Here is a 22,680-nt window from a genome sequence, read left to right on the forward strand (position 1 = left end):
TTCATCATCTGGACCAGAGCAATGGGGATTTAAAAAATGATTGTATCTCCTGCATATTCATAGCCTTTGACAAAGCCCGCAGGTTGCGAGCGAAACGCGCGTCAGGCGCTTCATTTAATTTAATTTTAAACTGTTAGGAAGGGACGGTTACTTGCAGAGACTGGTGGGCGAACGGGCGGAAGGGTGGAAGGGTGGAAGGTCGGAAGGGTGGCCTGGTGTACTAGGTCAAATTGCATGGGCTTAACCCCTGGCGCTATTTGGATAACAGCGCTTAGCTCTCTGGGTGAACGGTAAAGGAAGGGTGGTGTGGGAGGCAATTGCAACTTTGTTTGTTCCTTCATTCGATCACGCCGCCACTTCCCTATAGCCTCGACATAGGGAGGCGCTGCTACGGAAGGTGGGGGAGGGTGATGAATATTGGGTTTATTAGTCCCCCCTGGTTGCAAATTCACTCAAGCTGACGGTCAGGTCACCTTTATACATTTGTACACGAGTATAGTTACTGTGAACTGTGTGTTGCCACACTCTGGCTTAACCCAATCCATTCCGTCCGGTAACATATCGCTGAACACCAGCACCTTGCTGCTGATTAAGTTAGATGTGGGTAAACAGTCGTTACTGTGAATCGAAACCCACATAACTATCCATATTTTTGGAATACCGTCTAATAGCTACCGACTACGTGTCTATATAGCTTCCGTACCTAACCTTGTTTTTAATATATGCAACACATGCTTGTTTCATTCGGTATTAATTTTAGAGGTTAATAATAAAAGTTAGGTTTTATTTATTTTTCTGTCATTTGGACTTCAGATTAAAAGAGTGGGATGGTGCAAAACTATGGGTCATACTTTTTCTTTCTCCGCTTCTGACTAACTATATATGATATTTGACCTTGCACACCACCGTTTGGACAAAATCTCTTTCAATGGACGGTGCTACCTACCTTCTTTATTTTCTCCTGCATATTCCCAGTGTTTTTGAACCAATGTGGGTATGGTTGGGCAGCATGCCGCCCGCCTAAAATCCTGCCGCCCTAGGCCCGGGCCTAGGTGGCCTTTCCACAAATCCAGGCCTGTGCCTGAGGCCAATGTTATTAATAGGGAAGATGGAAAAAAGGTCGATATGCTGGTGTTTTTTCCCCAGAAAAGGTGGCAACCCTATATGATTAGCATAATTCTAAACCCATATTTGACCTTTGTGATCATAAATGAGGCCTATCGTTGCACTTTAAAATGAATGCATGGACAAAAAAAAGTTAAGATGCAACAATTATGTTACACCAGAGTATGTACAACTGTACATGACCATATTTATAAAAATCATTGTTAATACATTATTTATGTAATATGAAAAATATCATAAATAAAATGTTGTAAAGCAAATTCACCCTGATCATGGTGGTCATCCGTACAATATATTTCTATAATCAAAAAAAGCTTTGTTTGGATGTTAAGACATTTGGGAGTTTGCACAACATCAGTGATAGATGCAGTACAGTTGACCCTCGAACATCATGTCAAGCATTTGCTTAATCACCAGTTTGGCTGGCTAGACTGAATGACTCCTTGGTGGGCATCTCCCAGTTTTGAAATATGTGTGCTCCAATCAGTTCAGACTTGTCAGAAATGGTTGATTGCCTTGAAGATTAACCCTTTTGTTAATATATCAGTGCTCTTCCTTGATTTGCTTTTATTAGATGCTATTTTTTTCCGCTGAATTGAAGGGCTAGAATCATTCTTCTTACACATAAATATCAATTTAATAAAAGGAAACTTTTTCTACAAGAATTTCTAGAATCAGCAGAATCTGTAAATTAAGGGCAAATGACATTGCAAACAACAGTGGTTCATATCTCCCAACATTTGAAAAATGTAAAGTCAAACAAAAAGTTATGAAATGTGTAATGTGGCAAAATGTTTGACCATGTCCATTTTGTGGCCACACCCCCTAAATAGCATGTCCATTTTACAAGTTTTGAAAAGTTATGGAAAGTTTAAACACATTTCTGGGGGCTTTAGGTACATGTTTTATGTGTTATACCAGTTTTGCTAAGGAAGGTGAAATTGCCCTTTAAAGGAACAGTTCAGTGTAAAAATAAAAACTGGGTATAGGCTGTGCAAAATTAAAAATGTTTCTAATATAGTTAGTTAGCCAAAAATTTAATGTATAAAGGCTGGAGTGACTGGATATATAACAGAACAGAACACTACTTCCTGCTTTTCAGCTCTCTAACTCTGAGTTAGTCAGCGACTTAAAGGGGGGCCACATGGGACATAACTGTTCAATGAGTTTGCAATTGATCCTTAGCCTTCAGCTGAGATTCAAAAACAACAGTTATGACCCATGTGCCCCCCCCCTCAAGTCACTTATTAGTTACTGCCTGCTAACCAGTTGAAACCAAGAGAGCTGAAAAGTGAAAAGTAGTGTTCTGGCTATTATGTTAGACATCCAGTCACTCCAGCCTTTACACATTACATTTTTGGCTAACTAACTATATTGAAACATTTTTTATTTTGCACAGCCTATCTATTGACCCAGTTTTTATTTTTACACTGAACAATTCCTTTAAGCTGCAAGTCTCAGTTCCCCCAAGAGACCTGTTATCGTATTAGTAACAATTGTATTAAAGTGCAGGTGCTGAGTATTCTGGGCTCTCTGCCAAAAGCCTCTTATTCAATTAAATTCTGATGTCAGTGTATGAGATCAAAGAGAAATGTGGGACATTTCAGTAACAAACCAGAACTGTGGGCTGAGCTGTCAAAATTAGGACCACAAAAAACGAGACAGTTGGGAAGTATGGTTGTCTATAACCTGCCTTTTAAAGGAACACGAAAACTGGATTTTCATGATTTTCATACATTGAAGTATTTATTATGAAACATTTTGAATGCAAGTTAGAAAAAAAGACAATGCATTTCCACAACAAAAATTAAATCTATATAAAAAGCTGACTTGCTTTCAAAATGTATCATTATAAATACCTCAGTGTATGAAAATCATTAAAAATCCAATTATCAGTGCATTACATGTATTAACAATGTCTACTGCACTAAATACGCACACACACACACAACAACAAAAAAAAATCGAATTTTTGTTTCCATAGTTCTTCCTGCAGCTGTCTACATTATCATTGCCTGATTGGCACCAGTTACTGCACAAATGTAAATTTACCTGGTGCAAATAACAAGTGCTGAGGTTATTCATGATTCGCACATGTAGTGCTTGCGGAAGCTCATGCTAAATGCTATATGTGCTAAAGGCTTGTTGTTCAATTCTGATCACACAAGAGTTACACCTGTCTCTGGCAAATAAAATAGTGCTTTGCAACCCCCATAATAAATGAGTCCTTGTAAGTGATAATATGATGTATAATAATACCAGTCTTTTTATGTTTAGAGTGAAAGAAAGTAAATTAAGCTTGATGTAAAAAATGGTGGGGTGGTAGAAAATAATTAAGTGAATCATTGGATTGACTAGACTAAGAAAACACTAATTTCAAGTCATAAGACATCAGATGACTTTATTCACTGCAAGAAACCCCATACTTTTTCTGCTTCACAGTAATTCAGTTAATTACTTCCCACATTTGCACATCCTGCTTTATTAAAGTCCCACAACAGATTTGGAATGTGGATGTTGAACTATGTTCATTTTAATACTTTTTGTTTAATGTTTTTTACTAATTAGATTATTCTGGTTAATGCTTTGTGAAATAGCTTTCATTCTTCATGAGAAAAATATACTAGGACTTGGTACAAATAATAGGGGTTTTATTTTGTGTAAAGGTATAAAAAGACGGTAAATCTTATAAAGAGCCAGGTCACATAATTTAAGGGAATGGAAGGTGGGATCACAATCTAAGATTACCACATTTATGTGCTAATCCATTAAATAAATATTATCTGCCACGAAAGGAACTTGCTATTTAGAACTTAGTTTAGGTAGGTTTTACTGTATTTTGGTATATAACATAAAATATAAACATTGGGGAGGGAAATATTCAGCATATCACTGTTTGGTGCAAAATACAAATGTTTCAATGTATATTTCTAATGAATAGTCGGAAAGGTTCGTAGACTTCCCACTTACGTATAGTATAGGCAGTTTACCACTTTAGAAGACATATTTTTAAAAACACAGCGCTACTTAAACTGTTGTCCCTGTATCATTTGTAGGTCTTGTGAGTCACTTTCCCCCAGTCCTGCCTTCTACCATATACACCACAGCTTTAATTCTGAGCTTTCTGGATAAAGTGCATACTTGTACCTTACAGGGGGTTATTTAATAAAATCCAAATTTATGTCATAATTTAAATTAAAAAAACTTGACCAAACTCCCATCCCCGATTTTGCCTTATTTATTAATAAAAGAACTCGAATGAATCGGATTGGGAAAAACCCTGATAAAATCTAGCATTTTTTTTGCCTGAAACCCCCGGAAAATATCAGATTATTGGGCTAAACCCTGCACAAACCAAGATAACTTCCAATTGGGATAGGGGCATCTCTCCTTGAATTATACATGACCTTGACAGGTCTGAGATGGCAGATTTTCAGATTCAGGCTTTTTGCAGCATTGGAGAGTATTAAAGGACCAGTAACATCAAATAACTTACCGAAACTCCACTTCCGCTCCTCTTCAGAAAAGGCAACATGGCGGCAATCCATCGTGCGGCGCTCAATTTCTCCTCCCTGGCTATCTCCTATAAGAAAGGCAGGGAGAAGAAATCGAGCGCCGCACGATAGATTTCCATATCGCTTTCTGAAGAGGAGTGCAAGCGGAGTTTCGGTAAGTTATTTCTTAATAAAGACTTTGCGATTTTAAAGTTTAATTTGTCTTGGTGTTTATTTATGTATATGTATTTATCTATACTAACGAATGCAAAATGCAAAAAGTGGGAAGATCTTTAAATCCAGTTATTCAATTTGTTCTAGTATTTATTGGTTGATACCAACTGAGAGAACAGACACAAGTCCCTCTTTTAGGTCTTGTGAGTCACTTTCCCCCAGTCCTGCCTCCTACCATATACACCAAAGCTTTAATTCTGAGCTTTCTGGAGTTTCGGTAAGTTATTTCTTAATAAAGACTTTGCGATTTTAAAGTTTAATTTGTCTTGGTGTTTATTTATGTATATGTATTTATGTATACTAACGAATGCAAAATGCAAAAAGTGGGAAGATCTTTCAATCCAGTTATTCAATTTGTTCTAGTATTTATTGGTTGATACCAACTGAGAGAACAGACGCAAGTCCCTCTTTTACATAATTTACAAACATATAAATCTAAATACACTTACTTGATAGGGATATAGTGTCACCCCATTGGTTCTGGATAGAGACCAACTGCCATCGAGATACTGATGAGCTTGAATAGCCACTGAGTTCAGTATATTACCATTGCTCGGGCTTGTTGCCATCTGAAGGCTGACTTTAGCCTGGTGTGAAGGGGACACATTTTTCTTATCTTGCCCATTTGCCAGACCTAAACTGTTAGGTTTCCCAGCATGCTTGCTTGCTACAAACCCAGGGTAGCTGGATGTGGTGTAGGGATTCGGCATGTACACCCAATCTCTAGGCTGTAGGCTTCCCATTTGCCTTGGACCTACAAAAGCTGGAATGTTGGAATGACCAGGTGGTGACCCTGGAGATGCATCATAGTGGTCAACACTTGGAGAGTTCTCTAATGATGTCACCATCTGGATGGCTTCCTGTTTAAGTTGATTAAGATGAGTGGCACATATGTCACATCGGTTGTCCCTCTCATTCCAGGACTTTCGTATGGTGTTAGGAACTTGTAGCTTATCGTGAATCACAGTAGTGATTGAGGGATCCTGCAACAATAATAGGGACAAAAATCAGTCTAACAAACATATAAAAATGCACAACCAAGATGAAATTCTGAACAAGAGTTATTGTACAACTAACTGTAGTTCTACAAGCAAATATAATGCAAGTTGTTAATAAACATATTTGTTCAGCAGGTACACTGGGAACCAGGCACTTTATGAAGCCGGCAAAGTTCCATGTAAGCATTAAGACATTTGCAAGATTTTTTTGTGTGTTCTATTCCAAGTGTAGTGGTCTACTTCTTATGCTCATTCTATAGAAAACAATATCTACATATAATACACAAAAGCCATGAATATCCTGTAAATTATATCCTTATAAACGGTGAGTAGTGATGTCATCAGTTATAAACGGTGAGTAGTGATGTCATTTATGTCACATGACTCACTAAAATTTGTGTATTATAATAAATAAAGTACCCCCAGTTGTAAAATATGAGGATATTAGAAGTTACCTCGGAGTTCCATGACCTGTATAAAAACACTCGGCCTTCGGCCTCGTCTTTTTATATGGTCATGAAACTCCTCGGTAACTAATAATATCCTTATATTTTACAAGAGGGGGTACTTTATTCACTATATAATGTTATCTTGCTCTGACAGATCCAAAATTAAAATTTGCTTAAAATTACAAAATTAACTGATGCCCTTTTAATCTAGGATGATATACAAGGCAGAGCGTAAGCAGGGAACTGTGTATGAGTTACATTTTTCCAATAAAAAGATACTCAGTAGCAACTGCCTAGCTGATATATAAAGCACGGTTTCTTGCCATGTGATTCAAAGCAGAACATCTATTACAGCTAGAAAAAAAAGCCCTGTGTGGAAACTGATATTCAAGAAAAGACTTGTCAGCTTTTCACACAGACACAAGATCATCTTGTCAAACTGTATCCCTCTTAAATAATCCCTTGAATATTCCAAAAGAGGAACCTGGAAGATGCTGCACCACCTGCCATAAGAGCTGCATTTTTTATTGAAAAAGTAAGGGTCTATGCTCAAAATGCATAAATGGTAGGGATGCATCAAATCCAGGATTTGGTTCAGGGTTCGGGAATCCAAGTGCCTGGCCAAACCCAATCCAAATCCAAAAAAATCAAGTGACTTTCCATCACGCAAACAAGGAAGTAAAAAATCTTTTAAACACACACTGCAAGTGAAGTTCTCTTACCCTCTTTTCCTCCTAATTTAGGGTTCAGATTTGGTTCAATAAAATCTTTCGAAAATGATTCGGGATTCGCCAAATCCAAAAATAGTGGATTCGATGTATCCCTAATAAATGGCAAATGATATGTAAGTATTAAGCTATAGCATTTTGTCTAGAGGAGGTATTGATGAAACCCTTTTTTAGTTTTAATAACTACTGTGTTACTAAAAAAGATAAAGAATTTTTTGTATGTGGATATTTTTTGGTAGAAAGACAGCTGAGAGAGAAAAAGAGTCGCAGCTCTTATGGCTGGAACAAATAACGGAGTAACATATAACATTATAATGTATGAGTTTACAGACTCTGTACTATTTCTTTGGATTGTGATCTGTCAGTGATTTGAAAGGAGTTACTGATATTGTACAGCACCACATGCCAATCGATGATAGAAGATCTCTTACTGAGGCCTTGTGAAATATCAGAGCTTATGTGGGCAGTCACACTATGTCTAGAGCTTACTGGGATGCAATCAGTTCTGAACAGAAATGGGAAATAACTCTGAAGTAATAAAGACTCAAGGTCCCTGCTTGTTAACCTCTCTAATTCTGATCAACATTTGCCAACCAGCCAAACAACTATGATCTACACAACCCTACAGTCTCTAGTGCAAATCAGATTTACTGCAAGCAGTACCACCACATTTATGTCAAAAGCTAGTGACTGAGATTGACTGAGAGCTACTGAAACAAGCAAATGAATGAATGTTTGGCTCAAACCAGCAGGATATAAGTGGTCTCCCAGCGCTCTTTACTATGTTTGGACTAAACTTGCCTCCTTTCTGAGATGTCTGATGAATGGGTTACGTGATGACAGGCAAAAAGGGACTTTAGCCTCTTGACTTGTGTGGTCTATACAAGTTTAAGATTACATGCCTCTTCAAATATTTCCCAAATGACTTCAACAGGAACAAAAAAAGGCACAATAGATTGTAGCATAGGGGTGAAACTGTAGTAATCCCCTTCATATCAATAATACAGACTCCTAAGGTTACAGGTGACATGAAGTGCCTAGGTAGGAAAGCAAAGGGGCCCTTTTAAACATTGTAGCTCTGATCAGATAAGTGACTACAGACTCACAGACTACTCCCCGGTGCACAAAACAGAGAAAAGGATACCTAAGTCTGAAGGGCTTTAGTATCAAATTCATGGATTTTATAAATAACTGGTCTGCAATTTTATTTATAGAGTGTGTACATTCACCCAGACAGACTCCAAAGTTTAAACTAAACTTTATGCTCTGTTATAAATTGAAAGATTATTAATAACAAGGACTGAATATAAGCTAGCACCATAAAAGCTAACACACATTCTTGTCTATTACTTACTAGACAGTAAGACCAAGACATGTCAGTCTTATTTATTTTGCTGAATTGGACTATAGCCTGTTATATACGACAGCTACATTTAGCCTTGTTCATTTGAAGAAATGGTAGATCTTAACAATTTACTCTTCCCATGTCATTTCTCTGCTCTATGATAGTTATATTAAAAAGTCATTATGTTCTTCATAATAAATATGGAAAGTACGCTATAAAGAACAACATTGTATTCACAAAGGATTTGACATCTGTTACGGTAAATCCCTGTACCTGGCATAGACTTAATAATGCATCCAAGTATTGAGCTTAGTTTAATAAAAATGTCAGTCTTAATAGTATTTTAGGATCGCTGCAGTAATGACCCAACACTGATTTAAAGGTCTTACTGTTAATTTATTGTCTTGGGGTAAAGGCTTCCTATATGTACCAAAAGTATGAACTAATTATCTGCATTATAATGTCATTTCAGTGTTTTGAATGCCAAAACTGCCATCTGCTCAGCAAGTCTTAATTAACATCTCAGCAAGTGACATTGTAGCATTAACCCGGGGATCAAATGAAGTACAGTACTGTCATCTACTTGCTTGCTATAATGATTAGTTAAAAGAATACAGCTAATGGCACTACAGTCCTGCAACCACTGCTTTAAACAAAGGTCAAACTGCAATAACCTATACTTTAGCCCAGTAATCACCATGGATATAACAAAATATTTCATAAATTTGAAAAAAAGAGTTTGGTACGGCAAGGGTTAATCCCAGGGAGCTAGCAGTGATGTCTAGAGCAATGATTGTGCCAGCTTCTGTGGGTTGTGGGAAATGCTGTTTGATGTTTTCACTGTATTTGTTAGGGATGCACTGAATCCAGGATTCGGTTCAGGATTCGGCCAGGATTCTGCCCTTTTCAGCAGGATTCGGCCAAATCCTTCTGCCAGACCAAACCGAATCCTAATTTGCATATGCAAATTATGGACGGGGGAGGTCAATTGTGTGACTTTTTGTCACAAAACAAGGAAGTAAAAAATGTTTTCCCCTTCCCACCCCTAATTTGTATATGCATTCGGCCGAATCTTTCACAAAGGATTCAGGGGTTCGGACGAATCCAAAATAGTGGATTCGGTGCATCCCTAGTATTTGTTATATTTTACCCTGCCAAATACTTGGAACACATGGATTACATAGGATCAGTCCCATATATCTTAACTGGCTTTTCCCCTATGCTTGGTAGATGCTTGGATTTCAATTTGCATGTGTATATTATAGAGAACTGTATTTCTTGGACAGACATAACATAAAAGGCTATTGTGATACTAAAATCTATATTTAGTATAGATATGGGTATATATAATTTATGTGAGGGTATGTAGGGGTGTGCGTATGGATGCTTGGTTTTTATTTGGAGGGGTTTAACTTGATTGACTTTGTCTTTTATCAACCTGATGTAAACTATGCAAACTATGTAACTATGCCTCTCCAGTTCTGCTGATTTAAAAGTTACAGAACACAGAATAATACTACATTTTAGTATACACATTTTCAGACGTTTGCCTTAATTTTCTTACTATAGAAGACAGAAATTGTGCTACCTTTTGTTGAGCATTGCATTTAGGGATGCACCGAATCCAGGATTCGGTTCGGGATTCGGCCAGGATTCGGCCTTTTTCAGCATGATTCGGATTCGGCCAATCCTTCTGCCCAGCCGAACCGAATCCGAATCCTAATTTGCATATGCAAATTAGGGGCGGGAGGGAAATTGCATGACTTTTTGTCAGAAAACAAGGAAGTAAAAAATGTTTTCCCCTTCCCACCCCTAATTTGCATATGCAAATTAGGGTTCGGATTCGGTTCGGTATTCGGCCGAATCTTTCACGAAGGATTCGGGGGTTCGGCCGAATCCAAAAAAGTGGATTCGGTGCATCCCTAATTGCATTGTATTCTTGTACTAATCCTTCCTTTTCCTTTCCTTCATTTAAAATTCACATTCTCATTTAAAATTATATGCCCAAAGTTAGCCTTGGACATGCCTGAGATTTGCTCAATACAACTAAAGCAATGGGACCTGTTACCTAGAATGTCCGGGACCTGGGGGTTTCTGGATAAGGGGTCTTTCTGTAATTTGGATAACCATATTTTGTCTACTAAAAAATTAATTAAACACTAAACACAATATAATTGTTTTGACTCCAATAATAATAAATTTTAAGGATCATGTCAAAGGTACTCTTATTATTATAGAGAAAAAGGAAATAATTTAAAAAAATGCTGATTATTTCATTATAATTAAGTCTATGGCAGATGGCCTTTGCATGATTCGGAAAATTCTGGATAATGTGTTTCCGGATAATGGATCCTATACTTGTATGTCCTTCAGGCCGAGCAATGTAATAAGAACAATTGCAGTTGTGCCCTCTCAAAAAGGAAGCGTAATAAAAGAAAAACTGGCACTCAGTGCTCGATGCATGCGGGCAAAGCCCTGCGTGTTTATTACAATGTAACGTTTCGGGGGCGGGCCCCTTCGTCAGACAGCAAACCACACCACCACGGTTGCCGATCCCTTCTGACTGTGCACCGGGCCAACTTATGCTGGAAAGGCCAGGGTGTGCTGGTGGGTTCTGGAAATTGGACTCTCAAAAAGGAACCCTTATTTTTTCCCTGATTATTTACATCAACTTAACCACATGGTCAATTTTACTCTGGTTTTATATTAGCGTATTCAGGACACACCTGTTGGCTTACATATACACTACATTTGTTGAGTTGGTTGTTATGCATGTATTGAGGCAAATAAGGGGTCAACTTTTACTCGCTATATCACATAAAAGAAATAAAATATCTCACTGGCATGAGCCAAAACTATCTATGTTATGCTTCCTTCAGAAGCAGAAAAAAAGGAATTACTCTTTTGTTCTGCTCAGTATAAAGTAGGCATATGATTTCAAAACCAAAAAATTAGTATGCATGCATAAAATCCAGGATTCCATTCGGGACTTGGCCAGACCCAAGAACCTCTTGCAAAATAAATAATTCTTAGAATTCATCTTTTCCAAATCTGAATGCTAGTTTATATTTTTAGGATTGATTTAAGACCTAAAAAAAATGCCACCTAAAACCTGACAACATGCTATAAAAGTCATTGGGAAGTGTATCTTCAACATTTTAGAAAGTTGATATTTGAGTTGATTGCAAATAGTTTTTTTAATAGTTTATTCTTTATGGTAGAGAATGTAAAAACTTTCTTTATGGAACAAAGACATACTTACCCTCCTGCAGTGACAGCTAAATGTGTGACCCCTCCTGTCTTTAATCAGTAGGTGTATGTATGTCATATGTGGTAAAACCATCAGTTACACTTGCATTATCTGACTGCATGGATTGAACCACTAAGAAAGCTTGGAGTCAAGCCCTTTATTATATTTAACACTGTTAACACTGTATTTTTAGAGATAGATAACCCCAGCAAGGATTTTCTATTCTGTGTTGCATACTGCTATTTAAATAAAGAAGGCAGACAGAAGAATGTGCTAGTCTCCAGCTACATTAGTAATAGATACCAGCATGCATTTGTAATGACTCAAACGAATGCTACATTTCATTACAAGCAGACACGTAACTGCAAAACATACATATATTTTACACAAAAGCCATGGATAATGCTAAATATAATTTGTAAGGCAATGGTGGCGGGGCAAAGAATCGCCGCCAAATGTCACAGAGTTTTCTCTGCCAGGGGAGAGAAAGTAAATAGCTATAAAGAAAAAAGAAGGAATTCCCTTTCTTCACATGGAACACACTTTAGTACAGGTATTGGACCTGTTATTCAGAATGCTCGGGGCCTGGGGTTTTCCAAATAATGGATCTTTCCAGAATTTAGGTCTTCATACCTTAAGTCTATTAGAAAATCATGTAAACATGAAATAAACCCAATAGGCTGATTTTGCTTCCAATACAGATTAATTATATCTTAGTTGGGATCAAGTACAAGGTACTGTTTTATTACTAGAGAAAAAAGAAATCATTAAAATGTAGATCATTTAGATAAAATGGAGTCTATGGGAAACAGCCTTTCCGTAATTCTGAGCTTTCTGGATAACGGATCCAATACCTGTAGTGCCTTTTTTAATCTGATTGGTTACTTTTACAGACATGTGCAAGATATAAATCTGACAGCAGAACCCATGTGACAAGAAATAATAATTGTCTCATTCAGACAGTCACTTCAAAATGACTTGTTGCTATCTGGCATACCAAATTACACATTTTGTATTATAAGCACAGGGTATGTTTTCATAACAAAATTCTCAGCTGTTCTCCCTAATTTCATATTCATTGCTGAGCTATTTTCCATTTTCATGTTTTAGAGGCAGATTTATTAAGGTTCGAGTTGTATTTTCCATGAAAATGCGAGTGTATTTTTTTGGTCAAAAGTCACATTTTTGGGTTAAAAAAAAAACGCAAATTTTTCAAGATGTATTATACCCCGAAATAGCTCAAATCCGAAAAAACACCATCTAAAACCTGTCAAGGTCATGTAGGAGTCAATGGCACTAGTCCCTTGAACCATTTGAAGATGTTAATAGCCTTGATGATGTTCGAGATCAATTTCAGCAATTCGAGTTTTTTCCTGTCGAAAGCTCAGTTGAAGTTTTCGGGTTGTTAACCTTTTGAGGCTTTTTTTTAAAATTAGAAACCATTCAAGTTCATTCAAAGTATACAAAATTCAAAAATTCGACCTTTGATAAATAACTCCTTTAATGAGTATGTAGATTTACCGCCCCTCTCACCTTTCCTATGACCTTCCTGACCTGGTGGTGCAGATCTCCCTAGACAGTTGGCACTCGTCAGCATAATGTGAGTAGTAAGAGAGTGTCGCATAAAAAACCATATTCACTGCAAGTGGGGAGCTTACCCCTTTTTAGTATAACTGCATCCTACTCACACCAATTTGATAACCATTGCAATTGCAATTATTACAAGAGGTATGCTGCTAATTTACTAATATAAATGCTAAATTGAACCAGTGCAGTTCCCATAGCAACCAGTCATCTTTTTAGCTTTTATCAGTCTAGAAAAACTGTAGAGGTGTAGAGGTGAGATGTCCCTCATTTCCAGATGAGCTACAGTATATTGAAAGATTATAACAATTTGTTAGTTCAACGTTACTTTTACTACTCTGCTACACAGTTTGATAGACCTCTAAAAAGAGGTACAGAAAACTATTTATATTTCCATGAAGTATAGGGATGTTTTTAGCAGCTTAAGATATACAAAGAGTATATTTTGAAAGGTTGGCTAATGCACTTGCAGACTTTTTTTGGCTAAACAATGATTTTAAATACATTATTCTGATGATAAATGTTTAAAGTCAACTCAATTACATTCAATGAATGCCCTTGTAAAGCAAGGTATATTTCATAAACAGTGTGCTGGCTTTGGCAATGAGCCCGAACAGTCTAAGTTTAGTTCTGTGTATTGGTGGGAGAGCATTTCAGCCGAATTAGGGATTATATTAAAAAACAATGCCAGCATTGTCACAGCTGGCTTTTACCTAATCAGTTTGAGCGCTGTTCTCAGAAACACATGTAACTTACTCATGCAGACATTGCTGTGCAAAATAGGACTGATATGTGATCACTTCAGCCAGACTTCCTAGGGTCAAGAAGGCAACTGCCTATTTGGGTTAGCAACACAAGAATACTGTATATTTACAAAAGGGCTATACAGTAACGGAACTAGGTGGGGGTGGGCCCTGGTGCGGGCCATGCAGTCGGGGCCGCCCCCACCCTCGTCCGTGTGATTTTTCTCTGCGCCTGCAGCCGACTCCAGCCGGCTGCAGCGCGTGCGATCTGCCGGGGGGCCCTGCGGGGGTGCAGGCCCTGGCCCAGTTGCACCCCCTGCTCCCCCGGTAGTTACCCCCCGGGGGTATATTCTGAGGGAAATGCACTGAAATATTGCGTGTGTTAGTGGAAAGCATATTCACTACTTAGTTTTCTTGTGCTGTTATACATTATTAATTTCTTATAAATTATTCTCTTTCATGATTGTCTACATTACACTCTGTTTTCTTGTGTATTTTAGATACATAATTTTGTATATAGATTTGCTTCTAAAGTTAGAAGCAACTAACTGAATTTAAAAATATAAAAAGACGATAACTGGTGATGTATATATAACGTATACAGGTATGGGACCTGTTATCCAGAATGCTCGGGATCTGGGGTTTTCCGGATAATGGATCTTCCCATAATTTGGATCTTCATACTTTAAGGGGCAGATTTATCAAGGGTCGAAGTGAATTCGAGGGAATTTTCGAAGTAAAAAAATTGAAATTCAAAGTAATTTTTTGGATACTTCGACCATCGAATAGGATACTACGACTTTGAATTTGATTCGAAGTAAAATTGTTCGAATATTCGACCATTCGACCATCTTTAAAAATAATTTCGACTTCAATACTTTAAATCTGCCAAAGTGCTATGTTAAGCCTATGGGGATCTTCTAGAGCATTTTTCTAAGTTTTTGGAAGTTGAAGTAAAAACGTTCGATCGTTCGCTGAAATCCTTCGAATCGTTCGATCGAACGATTTTACTTCGACTTCCCGAAAATTTGCTTTGCTGGAAAAAAGTTGATTTACACGTTTTTTTCAGATTTTTCACCAAAAACTCTGTTTCTTGTGCTTTTTTACCCAAAAACTCAGAAAGCTTTGGGGTATTGCACGAAACCCATCGCACATCAAAAAATCATTGGGACTTCTCCCATTGACTTATATGCAACCTCCATAGGTCTGTGATGCTGGATTTTCTGATTCGGACTTTACCATCCTCAGGGTTTAATATATTTTGAAAAATTCCTTGATTTTTTAAAAGTCAGATTTTATTAAAAAAAAACAAGCAATTAGTTTATCTTTATCTGTAAATTCATGTAAAAGATAAGAAGAATGGAGAAGATGTTAAAATGCCTTGGCTGTGTGTTCTGGTGGAGGCAGGCCATTAAAACACATTATTGGACAATGTGTTGGGAACTTATATGTATAGTAAGTGAAAGACACAAATAGCTGAACTATACTTGAATATTTTCTTTCACAGCCAGAGATCGCAGATTCTTTTAGCCTATTGCCTGCTGCTTTTTTATACCTGCCTAATTATCTTTCTTCCAGGCACAGTTCTAAATATACACTTTGCTGAGTAAAACTGTGCCATGATTTGTATTAAATATTTAAAGGTAACTTTATTGCTACTGTAAACACATATACGTAAATGGTTATATAATAAAATATGCAATGTTTGCTTCAGGTCTAATCACCTCTAGCAACCAATCAGCAGGCAACATTTACTGATTACAAATTTAAAAGCAAACATTGTATTGCTTGCCTGTACCTATGGGTTACTGCATATTTTGTAGCCTTTTATTATATTTAGAGTATAGGTATGGGACCTGTTATCCAGAATGATCAGGGCCAGGGTTTTCCAGAGCAGGGATCTTTCCATAATTTGGATCACCGTAAACTCAATAAAAATAATTTAAACATTAAATAATTTTAAACCAATAGAATTGTTCTGCCTCTAATATGGATTACTTATGGATAAGGGATCCCACACCTTTATAACATCTCCTGAAACTCTGGAAATCTGCAGGCCAGCTTTTAGCTTTGTATTTATTACAAACCCTACCAGGACCATTTTAAGGAAACTATGGGACCAGGGCAAATATCTTATTGGTGGCGCCCCACTGCCCTGTGGCATTTGTAATAGAACTACACTCCGGCAGGTGTACCTCAATGCAATCCTTACCAGAATTTACCTTTCCTCAAATCTTTCCACTGCCCTAAATAAGTATTTTCTACCTCAGGGAAGGGACAAATTAGAAACTCCAGATGTTGCACTGTTATATTCCGGAGCCTATATCAGTATAATAGAATCATCTTGACAGCCCAAGGTTACCTACAATAATCCTACAGTATATTCCCTCATTCCCAACAGGGATATTAGAATACATATCTTATTTATGCATTATGTTGAAATCTGTTCCTTTGAGGTTAGATCAAAGATTGTCATTTTGTTAAGCCTTAGATTTGAAACAGCGTACAGAAATGGGATCTGTTGTCCGGAAACCCCGTTATCCAGAAAGCTCGGAATTACGGGAAGCCCATCTACCATAGATTACATTTTATCCGAATAATTAACATTTTTACAAATTATTTTCTCCTTCTCTGTAATAATATAGCAGTATCTTATACTTGATCCAAACTAAGATATAATTAATACTTATTGGAGGCAAATAACCAGTTATTATGTTTATTTAATGTTTAAATGATTTTAAGTAGAGTTAAGGTGCAAAGACCCAAAATAGAAAAAGATCCCTTATCCAGAAAACCCCAAGTCCCAAGCATTCTGGATAACGGGTCCCATACATGTAATGCTTTTCTATTAGCTGGTTTACAAATGAAAGTGTGATGATTTAATTGTTAGAAAGCATTTTAAGCATTTGTTAATGGAACCATTAATATAGTAACAGGAACATATCTCTTGTTCAGCTGCCCAGATTTCCTTTAAAAAAAAACTCATTAAGTCATTTTGGAATTAAGAGCATACTGTTCTCTCAACTGCATGTACACTACATTAATGACATAAAAAATAAAAGTATAAAATAATCCAATAATGCACATGCACAATATGTCAGTATTCAAGATTATGTGAATAAATGAACAAATGAACAAATGACAAACAAAGATAGCACAGGGATTTCTAGACAAGGTGCAGCACTGAGATAGGAATGGAAGAATATGGCTTGTCTTTCTGCAGATTTTAGTTTACAACACATTCCACCGAGGCAAAATTGAGCGAACAAATGCTAATTTGGAGTTACTTATTTAAAAGCTTAGTAACTAGAATTAATATATGCAACATCCAAGATAGAGTTTTTAGTCGCCAGTCGCCAATATTCTGCTAGCTGATCGAGATCTCTATGGATAAAGGATATATGCACAATTCTGTTTTTACAGAAACATGTTAATACGTAAATAGTGTTTGTATAGCCTTCTGCAAATAAACATGTCTTTTTTTGTGTAGGTTTCAATACCCTGAGTGTTTAAGTGAGTAGAAATGGCGCTACATTAATCATCAAACCTGTGTATTGTTTCTGTCCTCTGAGATAAGTGGTTCCCAATAGGCGCTGATGCTGCAATTGTGACACCACAAACAAGCTGGCTCAATCTCATTGACACAAAAATACTAAGGCTCATTTACTATAGGGCAGTTTTGAACCAGTGCAGCAGCCCACACCAACCAAACAAGCATTTGCTATACCATTCAAAGATAATTCTTGACTGATTGTTATGTGCCTTGTTACAAACATATATTGATAATTTATGAGCTCCACCTGTAATAGTTTTAGCACTTTCTGTGTGCTACCATAATAAACATGGACAATCAGAAGCTGATTTATTAACATCAATGCTAAATCACAACCAATCAGTAAGTTCACCAGTCTACTATCTATTAACGACAACAAATATCTTATCGAATTCTACATATTGCTGTTCTGCAATTTAGCACTTATGTTAGTAAATGCGTAATCAGACCTAACAAGGCACTCAGGTGGTTACAAACCGAAAGAGAAGATAATGGATATGGTTTACATTGTCACTGATAAACTGAAACAAATAAAAGTGAAATAAATAAATCAACTACAGAGTCTTAAAATACCAGAGCCACAACATAAAAAAAGAAAAGATTGCAAATGATATCACACATGGTGTCCCATAAGAGATTGAATACCAGTCATTTATTCTAGTTAATATACAATATTATGCCACCATACAATAAGAAATTATAATGCTCATCAATAACATCCGATTTATAATCCTTCTTAGTGATGTTTGGACTAAACTGAAGTCATTATGCAGTTACTGTATTTGATAACATCTTCCACTGTTGGATGTAAGATTGCCATATGGATTACTGAAAAAGCAATAGTATTTTTAGTTGCTTCTTATGGCACAACATATTGCTAGATATTTTTAACCTTTTCACTAATTAGATAGCACTAAATGGTTAACAACCCTAGTGTCATATCTTTCATATAATCCAACCAAATGCTAAATATAATAAATGCTTAAAACAGAACTGGTAATATCCAGTATGGTAAAATGTTTTTTTCTGCAGACCCATCCCTGTCCTTCTCTTGACAAATAAGGGATCAATTACTAGAAAGGATGCAAGGCTCCCTTTTTTCTACTTTGCATGCAGCCTTACAAGGGATGCACCGAATCCAACATTTTGAGGTTCAGTCAAAACCCAAACTGAATCTGGCCCTTATTTGCATATCAAAATGAAAGTAAGAAATGGTTAAAAAAATTGCTATTTCCCTGTTCGTGTGACGAAAAGCCATGTATAGTGATGGGTGAATCTGTCCCAATCTGCTTTGCTGAAAATGCACCTAGCATTGCACCCATTTTTTTCCCTTTGCACACTGCTTTCCTAATAGTAAATGAACCCTATAGAGTTGCTGTTGGCATTTGATTCAAGTGGATAGGATTAATTTAATCATTTTGTCTCCATCTTCTTGATCAAAAATAACATAAACAGGATATTGTAAAGATACTTTTTTATATTTATCAAAGAATTTATATTGGTTTTAGAAAGAAAATCTTAACTTTGCAAAAAAAAATGGTATATTTCCCTGTTACCTCCTATCAATGAAAGTCGTGTGAACAATGACCTGCTCATCTCTCTTCCTCGTGTCTTAATAGCTAATTATTCATGAACCTTTTTTAAGATGTAATAACTCCAGCTAACTCAAGCTTTAATTAGTATAGATCAAAAGCACAGAGTGCTCTAGTGGAACACTTTTACCGATGCCCTAGGGCTTGCAAGCATTCCAAAACATGTCTTCATATTGTAATAGAAGCATAGAAGCTAAGATTTTCTTGTAAAATATAATTCCACATGATCTAATGTTCATTTTTAGCAAATTATGGAAAAAAAATTGATAATCCAAACAATGCACCCTAACCCACAAATACTGCATGTATGTTCCAGTAAACTTGGTCCATGGCCCAAGTAATTCAGAAAATGTATGCACATTGTTCCATATATTCATATGTTACAGCAAAACTAGAGAATACATCAAACCTGTTGTGTTAAAGCAAACAAAATGGCATTCACTGCTTTGGGAAGCCTGAAAAACAACATAGTGGGGAACAATTTTTAGGTGATAGGTGCCCTTTGAAGACTGAAAGATGCATACAGGATGTGTTGATGAAAAGTCATTATACTTTAATTATAACAACAATAAAATAGAATGACAAAATACACACAAAATGGAAAGTTGATAAGATCTACTCTACAACTTCCACTTTTAAGGGCTATTCCACACGGGGAGATAGCGACGCGTTTGCGGTCGCGGCGACAAAGCGCCGCGACAGTCGCCGCGACCGGCGCAGGCGACAGTTTTGTATGGGCGCCTATGTAAAAACGCCTGTGCTAACCACACGAGGCGATGCGCTTTTCAACAGTCGCCTGAAAATGCCTCGCCAGGCTTTTTCAGGCGACTGTTGAAAAGCGCATCGCCTCGTGTGGTTAGCACAGGCGTTTTTACATAGGCGCCCATACAAAACTGTCGCCTGCGCCGGTCGCGGCGACTGTCGCGGCGCTATCTCCCCGTGTGGACTAGCCCTAATAGAATGTTTCAGTGTAAACAATTTTAAAGGGGACTGAAAATTAACACAAACGGTCACAAAAACAAATGGCTCCAAGATATGTTTTTTTACAGAACTGTGTAATCTGTGGCAGCAGCAACAACCAACAAACAGCATCTAAAGCTATAATGGTATGTTACTGCTTAGGATGCTCACACCCCTAGCAGAAAGCTGTAGCGATGGATGATAAATGACTTGTTCGGGAGCTGCATATCTGTCTTCTTGACAGTCTGCTTAGAGGTCAATGGCATCTGCTTCAGTCCTAGAAATAAGCAGCACTAGCTAGACTACTCAAATTTTTTATTTGAATAATTGAATTATATCAGAAGAGAGTAACATGACTTTTACAGTTGTATCATTAACAGCCATAGCACAGTAATGGAACTTAAAGGACATGTAAAGCCTGCATTTTCCTACCATGTATATATGTAAATTGGGCGTATCTTCCCCACACAAGCGACATCATTTGTACTGCATATACGCCCTCCATTTGCCAGCGCATTGTCCTAAAACAAATATCAGCTTTCACCTGGCAGCCATATTCTCTCTGACACATCATCAGTAACATTGACATCTGCAAACACAACATGTATGCTGTAAAGTTCATGCAATGCAGAATGTAGGTTTACACAGGGACTACATACTTTGATAAAAAGTTCTGATGAGGTTGAGCACTATTGCTGGTCTATGGAAAAAAGCAATGCTATCTCTTCATTGGCTGTTATACTGGAGGGTGTGTTTAGTAATCTGAGTTGAAAAGAACTGAGCATGCTCATTAGCCAACAGCCAAAGTAAATTCCCGAGGGAGGGGGCAGAATGGGTTAGAGGAGTATAAAGATTTCTATGTGATTAAGGGGATGCTGCAGCGTTACTGTTAAATTTTTAACAACCAGAGTTGTTGTTGTTAAAAGATTACATTTTTGTACTGTCCTTTAAAGTACAATGTTACACAGTATTGTTGCAAAGGTCACATTCATCAATGCAAATGATGCCAGAATTTTACACCAAAATCCAGGTGGGGGATAGGGAAGAATGGGCGAGTAGCACACCATGCAAAGTGTTCTCTAGACATGAATGCCCACTTTTTCACCATTCCCCATTCAAGCCACACTCAGTCAAGGTCATAATCACATTTAGTTTCCTGTTTAATTCAAAATTAAATTTGCTTAGTGCATATCTAGTAGAAGTAAGTCTAGAGCAACTGAACTTGCTGAGTAATCATTGAAGATGTTCTTCCAATAATCCAATCACAATGGTGCAAGTATAACTATTCCAGAGAGCTGACAACTGAATCTATGCTTAATGCATCTTTTTTCCCAAAGAGGGTCAATTGCTCTCAAGTTTATTTCCAGTCCTTTATGGTAGCATATCATCCTCATATGAGGATCCTCATCCTCATACCTGGCCAGAAACTGTAAATCTTCCCTAAGACACACACAGTCAAGGGGGGCCTCTCCTATGTATTCTATTCTTCTTCTCATGTTCAGGGCTGTACTAAAGTCAAGCACCACCATAGGCACTGGATTTGAGCCCTGGCCTGCACCCGCTGTACTGTGCATGGACTAAGATACCTCAGCTCCTCCTCTAGATTTAGATGGAAGTATCCAGCAGCAGGCTGGAGAGGTTCTTGTTTACATATTTTTTTTTTTTTTTTTAAATTCTTTTTTTCTGAAAAAAGAAATTTCACTCATAAGGGGGAAAATACAGAAAAACAAAAAGGATGGGGGGGGGAAGGGGGCAGAAAAACATATACCAAACATTGGCTCCAGTGTACATACAACATACAACCTTCATTAATTCAATTGGTAATACGCTGAGTTAATTATTAAACATTAATAAATAATTAAAAAATCTGCTCCATATCCTTTTCCTACACTATTTATCTTCTCTTGTTGATCTTTGTTTGCTTACCCCTTTATGTTTGCATACATTTTATTTATGATATAGGTACCTGATGTCACGCCCCCTGCCTGAATGTAAGAAATTTAAGTGGTGGCAACCCTAAATGGGTATCTTAGTATATGCCAGTCAGTTACTAAAGTCGATGCAAAAAAAACATAACTTCATTGAAAGGCTGAATTTCAATCCAGGCTGGGCACCAACTGATATCTAAAAAAATTTTAAGGATTTGTTGGACACACACATACTGAAACTGTGCATCAGTTGAGACCCCAAATGGGCTTTCCGTAAACCCCCGCCCAGAAACTATGTACTTTAATGTAACATTCACCTCCTCAATTCTGTAAGGTGAGAGTTACATACTCATACTAAAGAGCAATAATATTTTGACTGCTGTACCAACATTTTTTCTTTACTGACATCATAGGGCAGAGACAGTAGGCATCGTGTAATACAGCCCCATTTCATGAAATCTGGTACACCAGTGCTAAGCCCCTTTCATGCCTTCACTTGGAGGAGCCATTACATTTTCATGATGCTAGCATCTCATGGTTTTCCCTGTCCTGTAAAAACTTACTTTCTACTGTTTTTAAAATAAAATGTTTCATTCCTAAAGGTTTTGTTTCTGTAAATTTATAGGTTAAAAATCTGAGATACAATTTCAATGGGTGCATTTCCCTGATTTTTAGTAATTCCCAGATTTTACATCAA

The 22,680-nt window shown here is 37.1% G+C and overlaps 1 protein-coding gene across 1 annotated transcript in view; it reads right to left on the reverse strand.

Annotated features, from left to right (window-relative positions):
- Positions 1–22,680, reverse strand: part of LOC108716124 (kinesin-like protein KIF26B) — a 192,863-nt gene that overhangs the window by 110,628 nt on the left and 59,555 nt on the right. Inside the window, exon 3 of the mRNA XM_041562761.1 lies at positions 5,303–5,836. Within this exon, the coding sequence (XP_041418695.1) occupies positions 5,303–5,836 (534 nt within the window). The remainder of the gene's footprint in view (positions 1–5,302; positions 5,837–22,680) is intronic.

Source organism: Xenopus laevis, chromosome 5L (assembly GCF_017654675.1).
Source record: "Xenopus laevis strain J_2021 chromosome 5L, Xenopus_laevis_v10.1, whole genome shotgun sequence".
In the NCBI taxonomy this organism is placed as follows: domain Eukaryota; kingdom Metazoa; phylum Chordata; class Amphibia; order Anura; family Pipidae; genus Xenopus; species Xenopus laevis.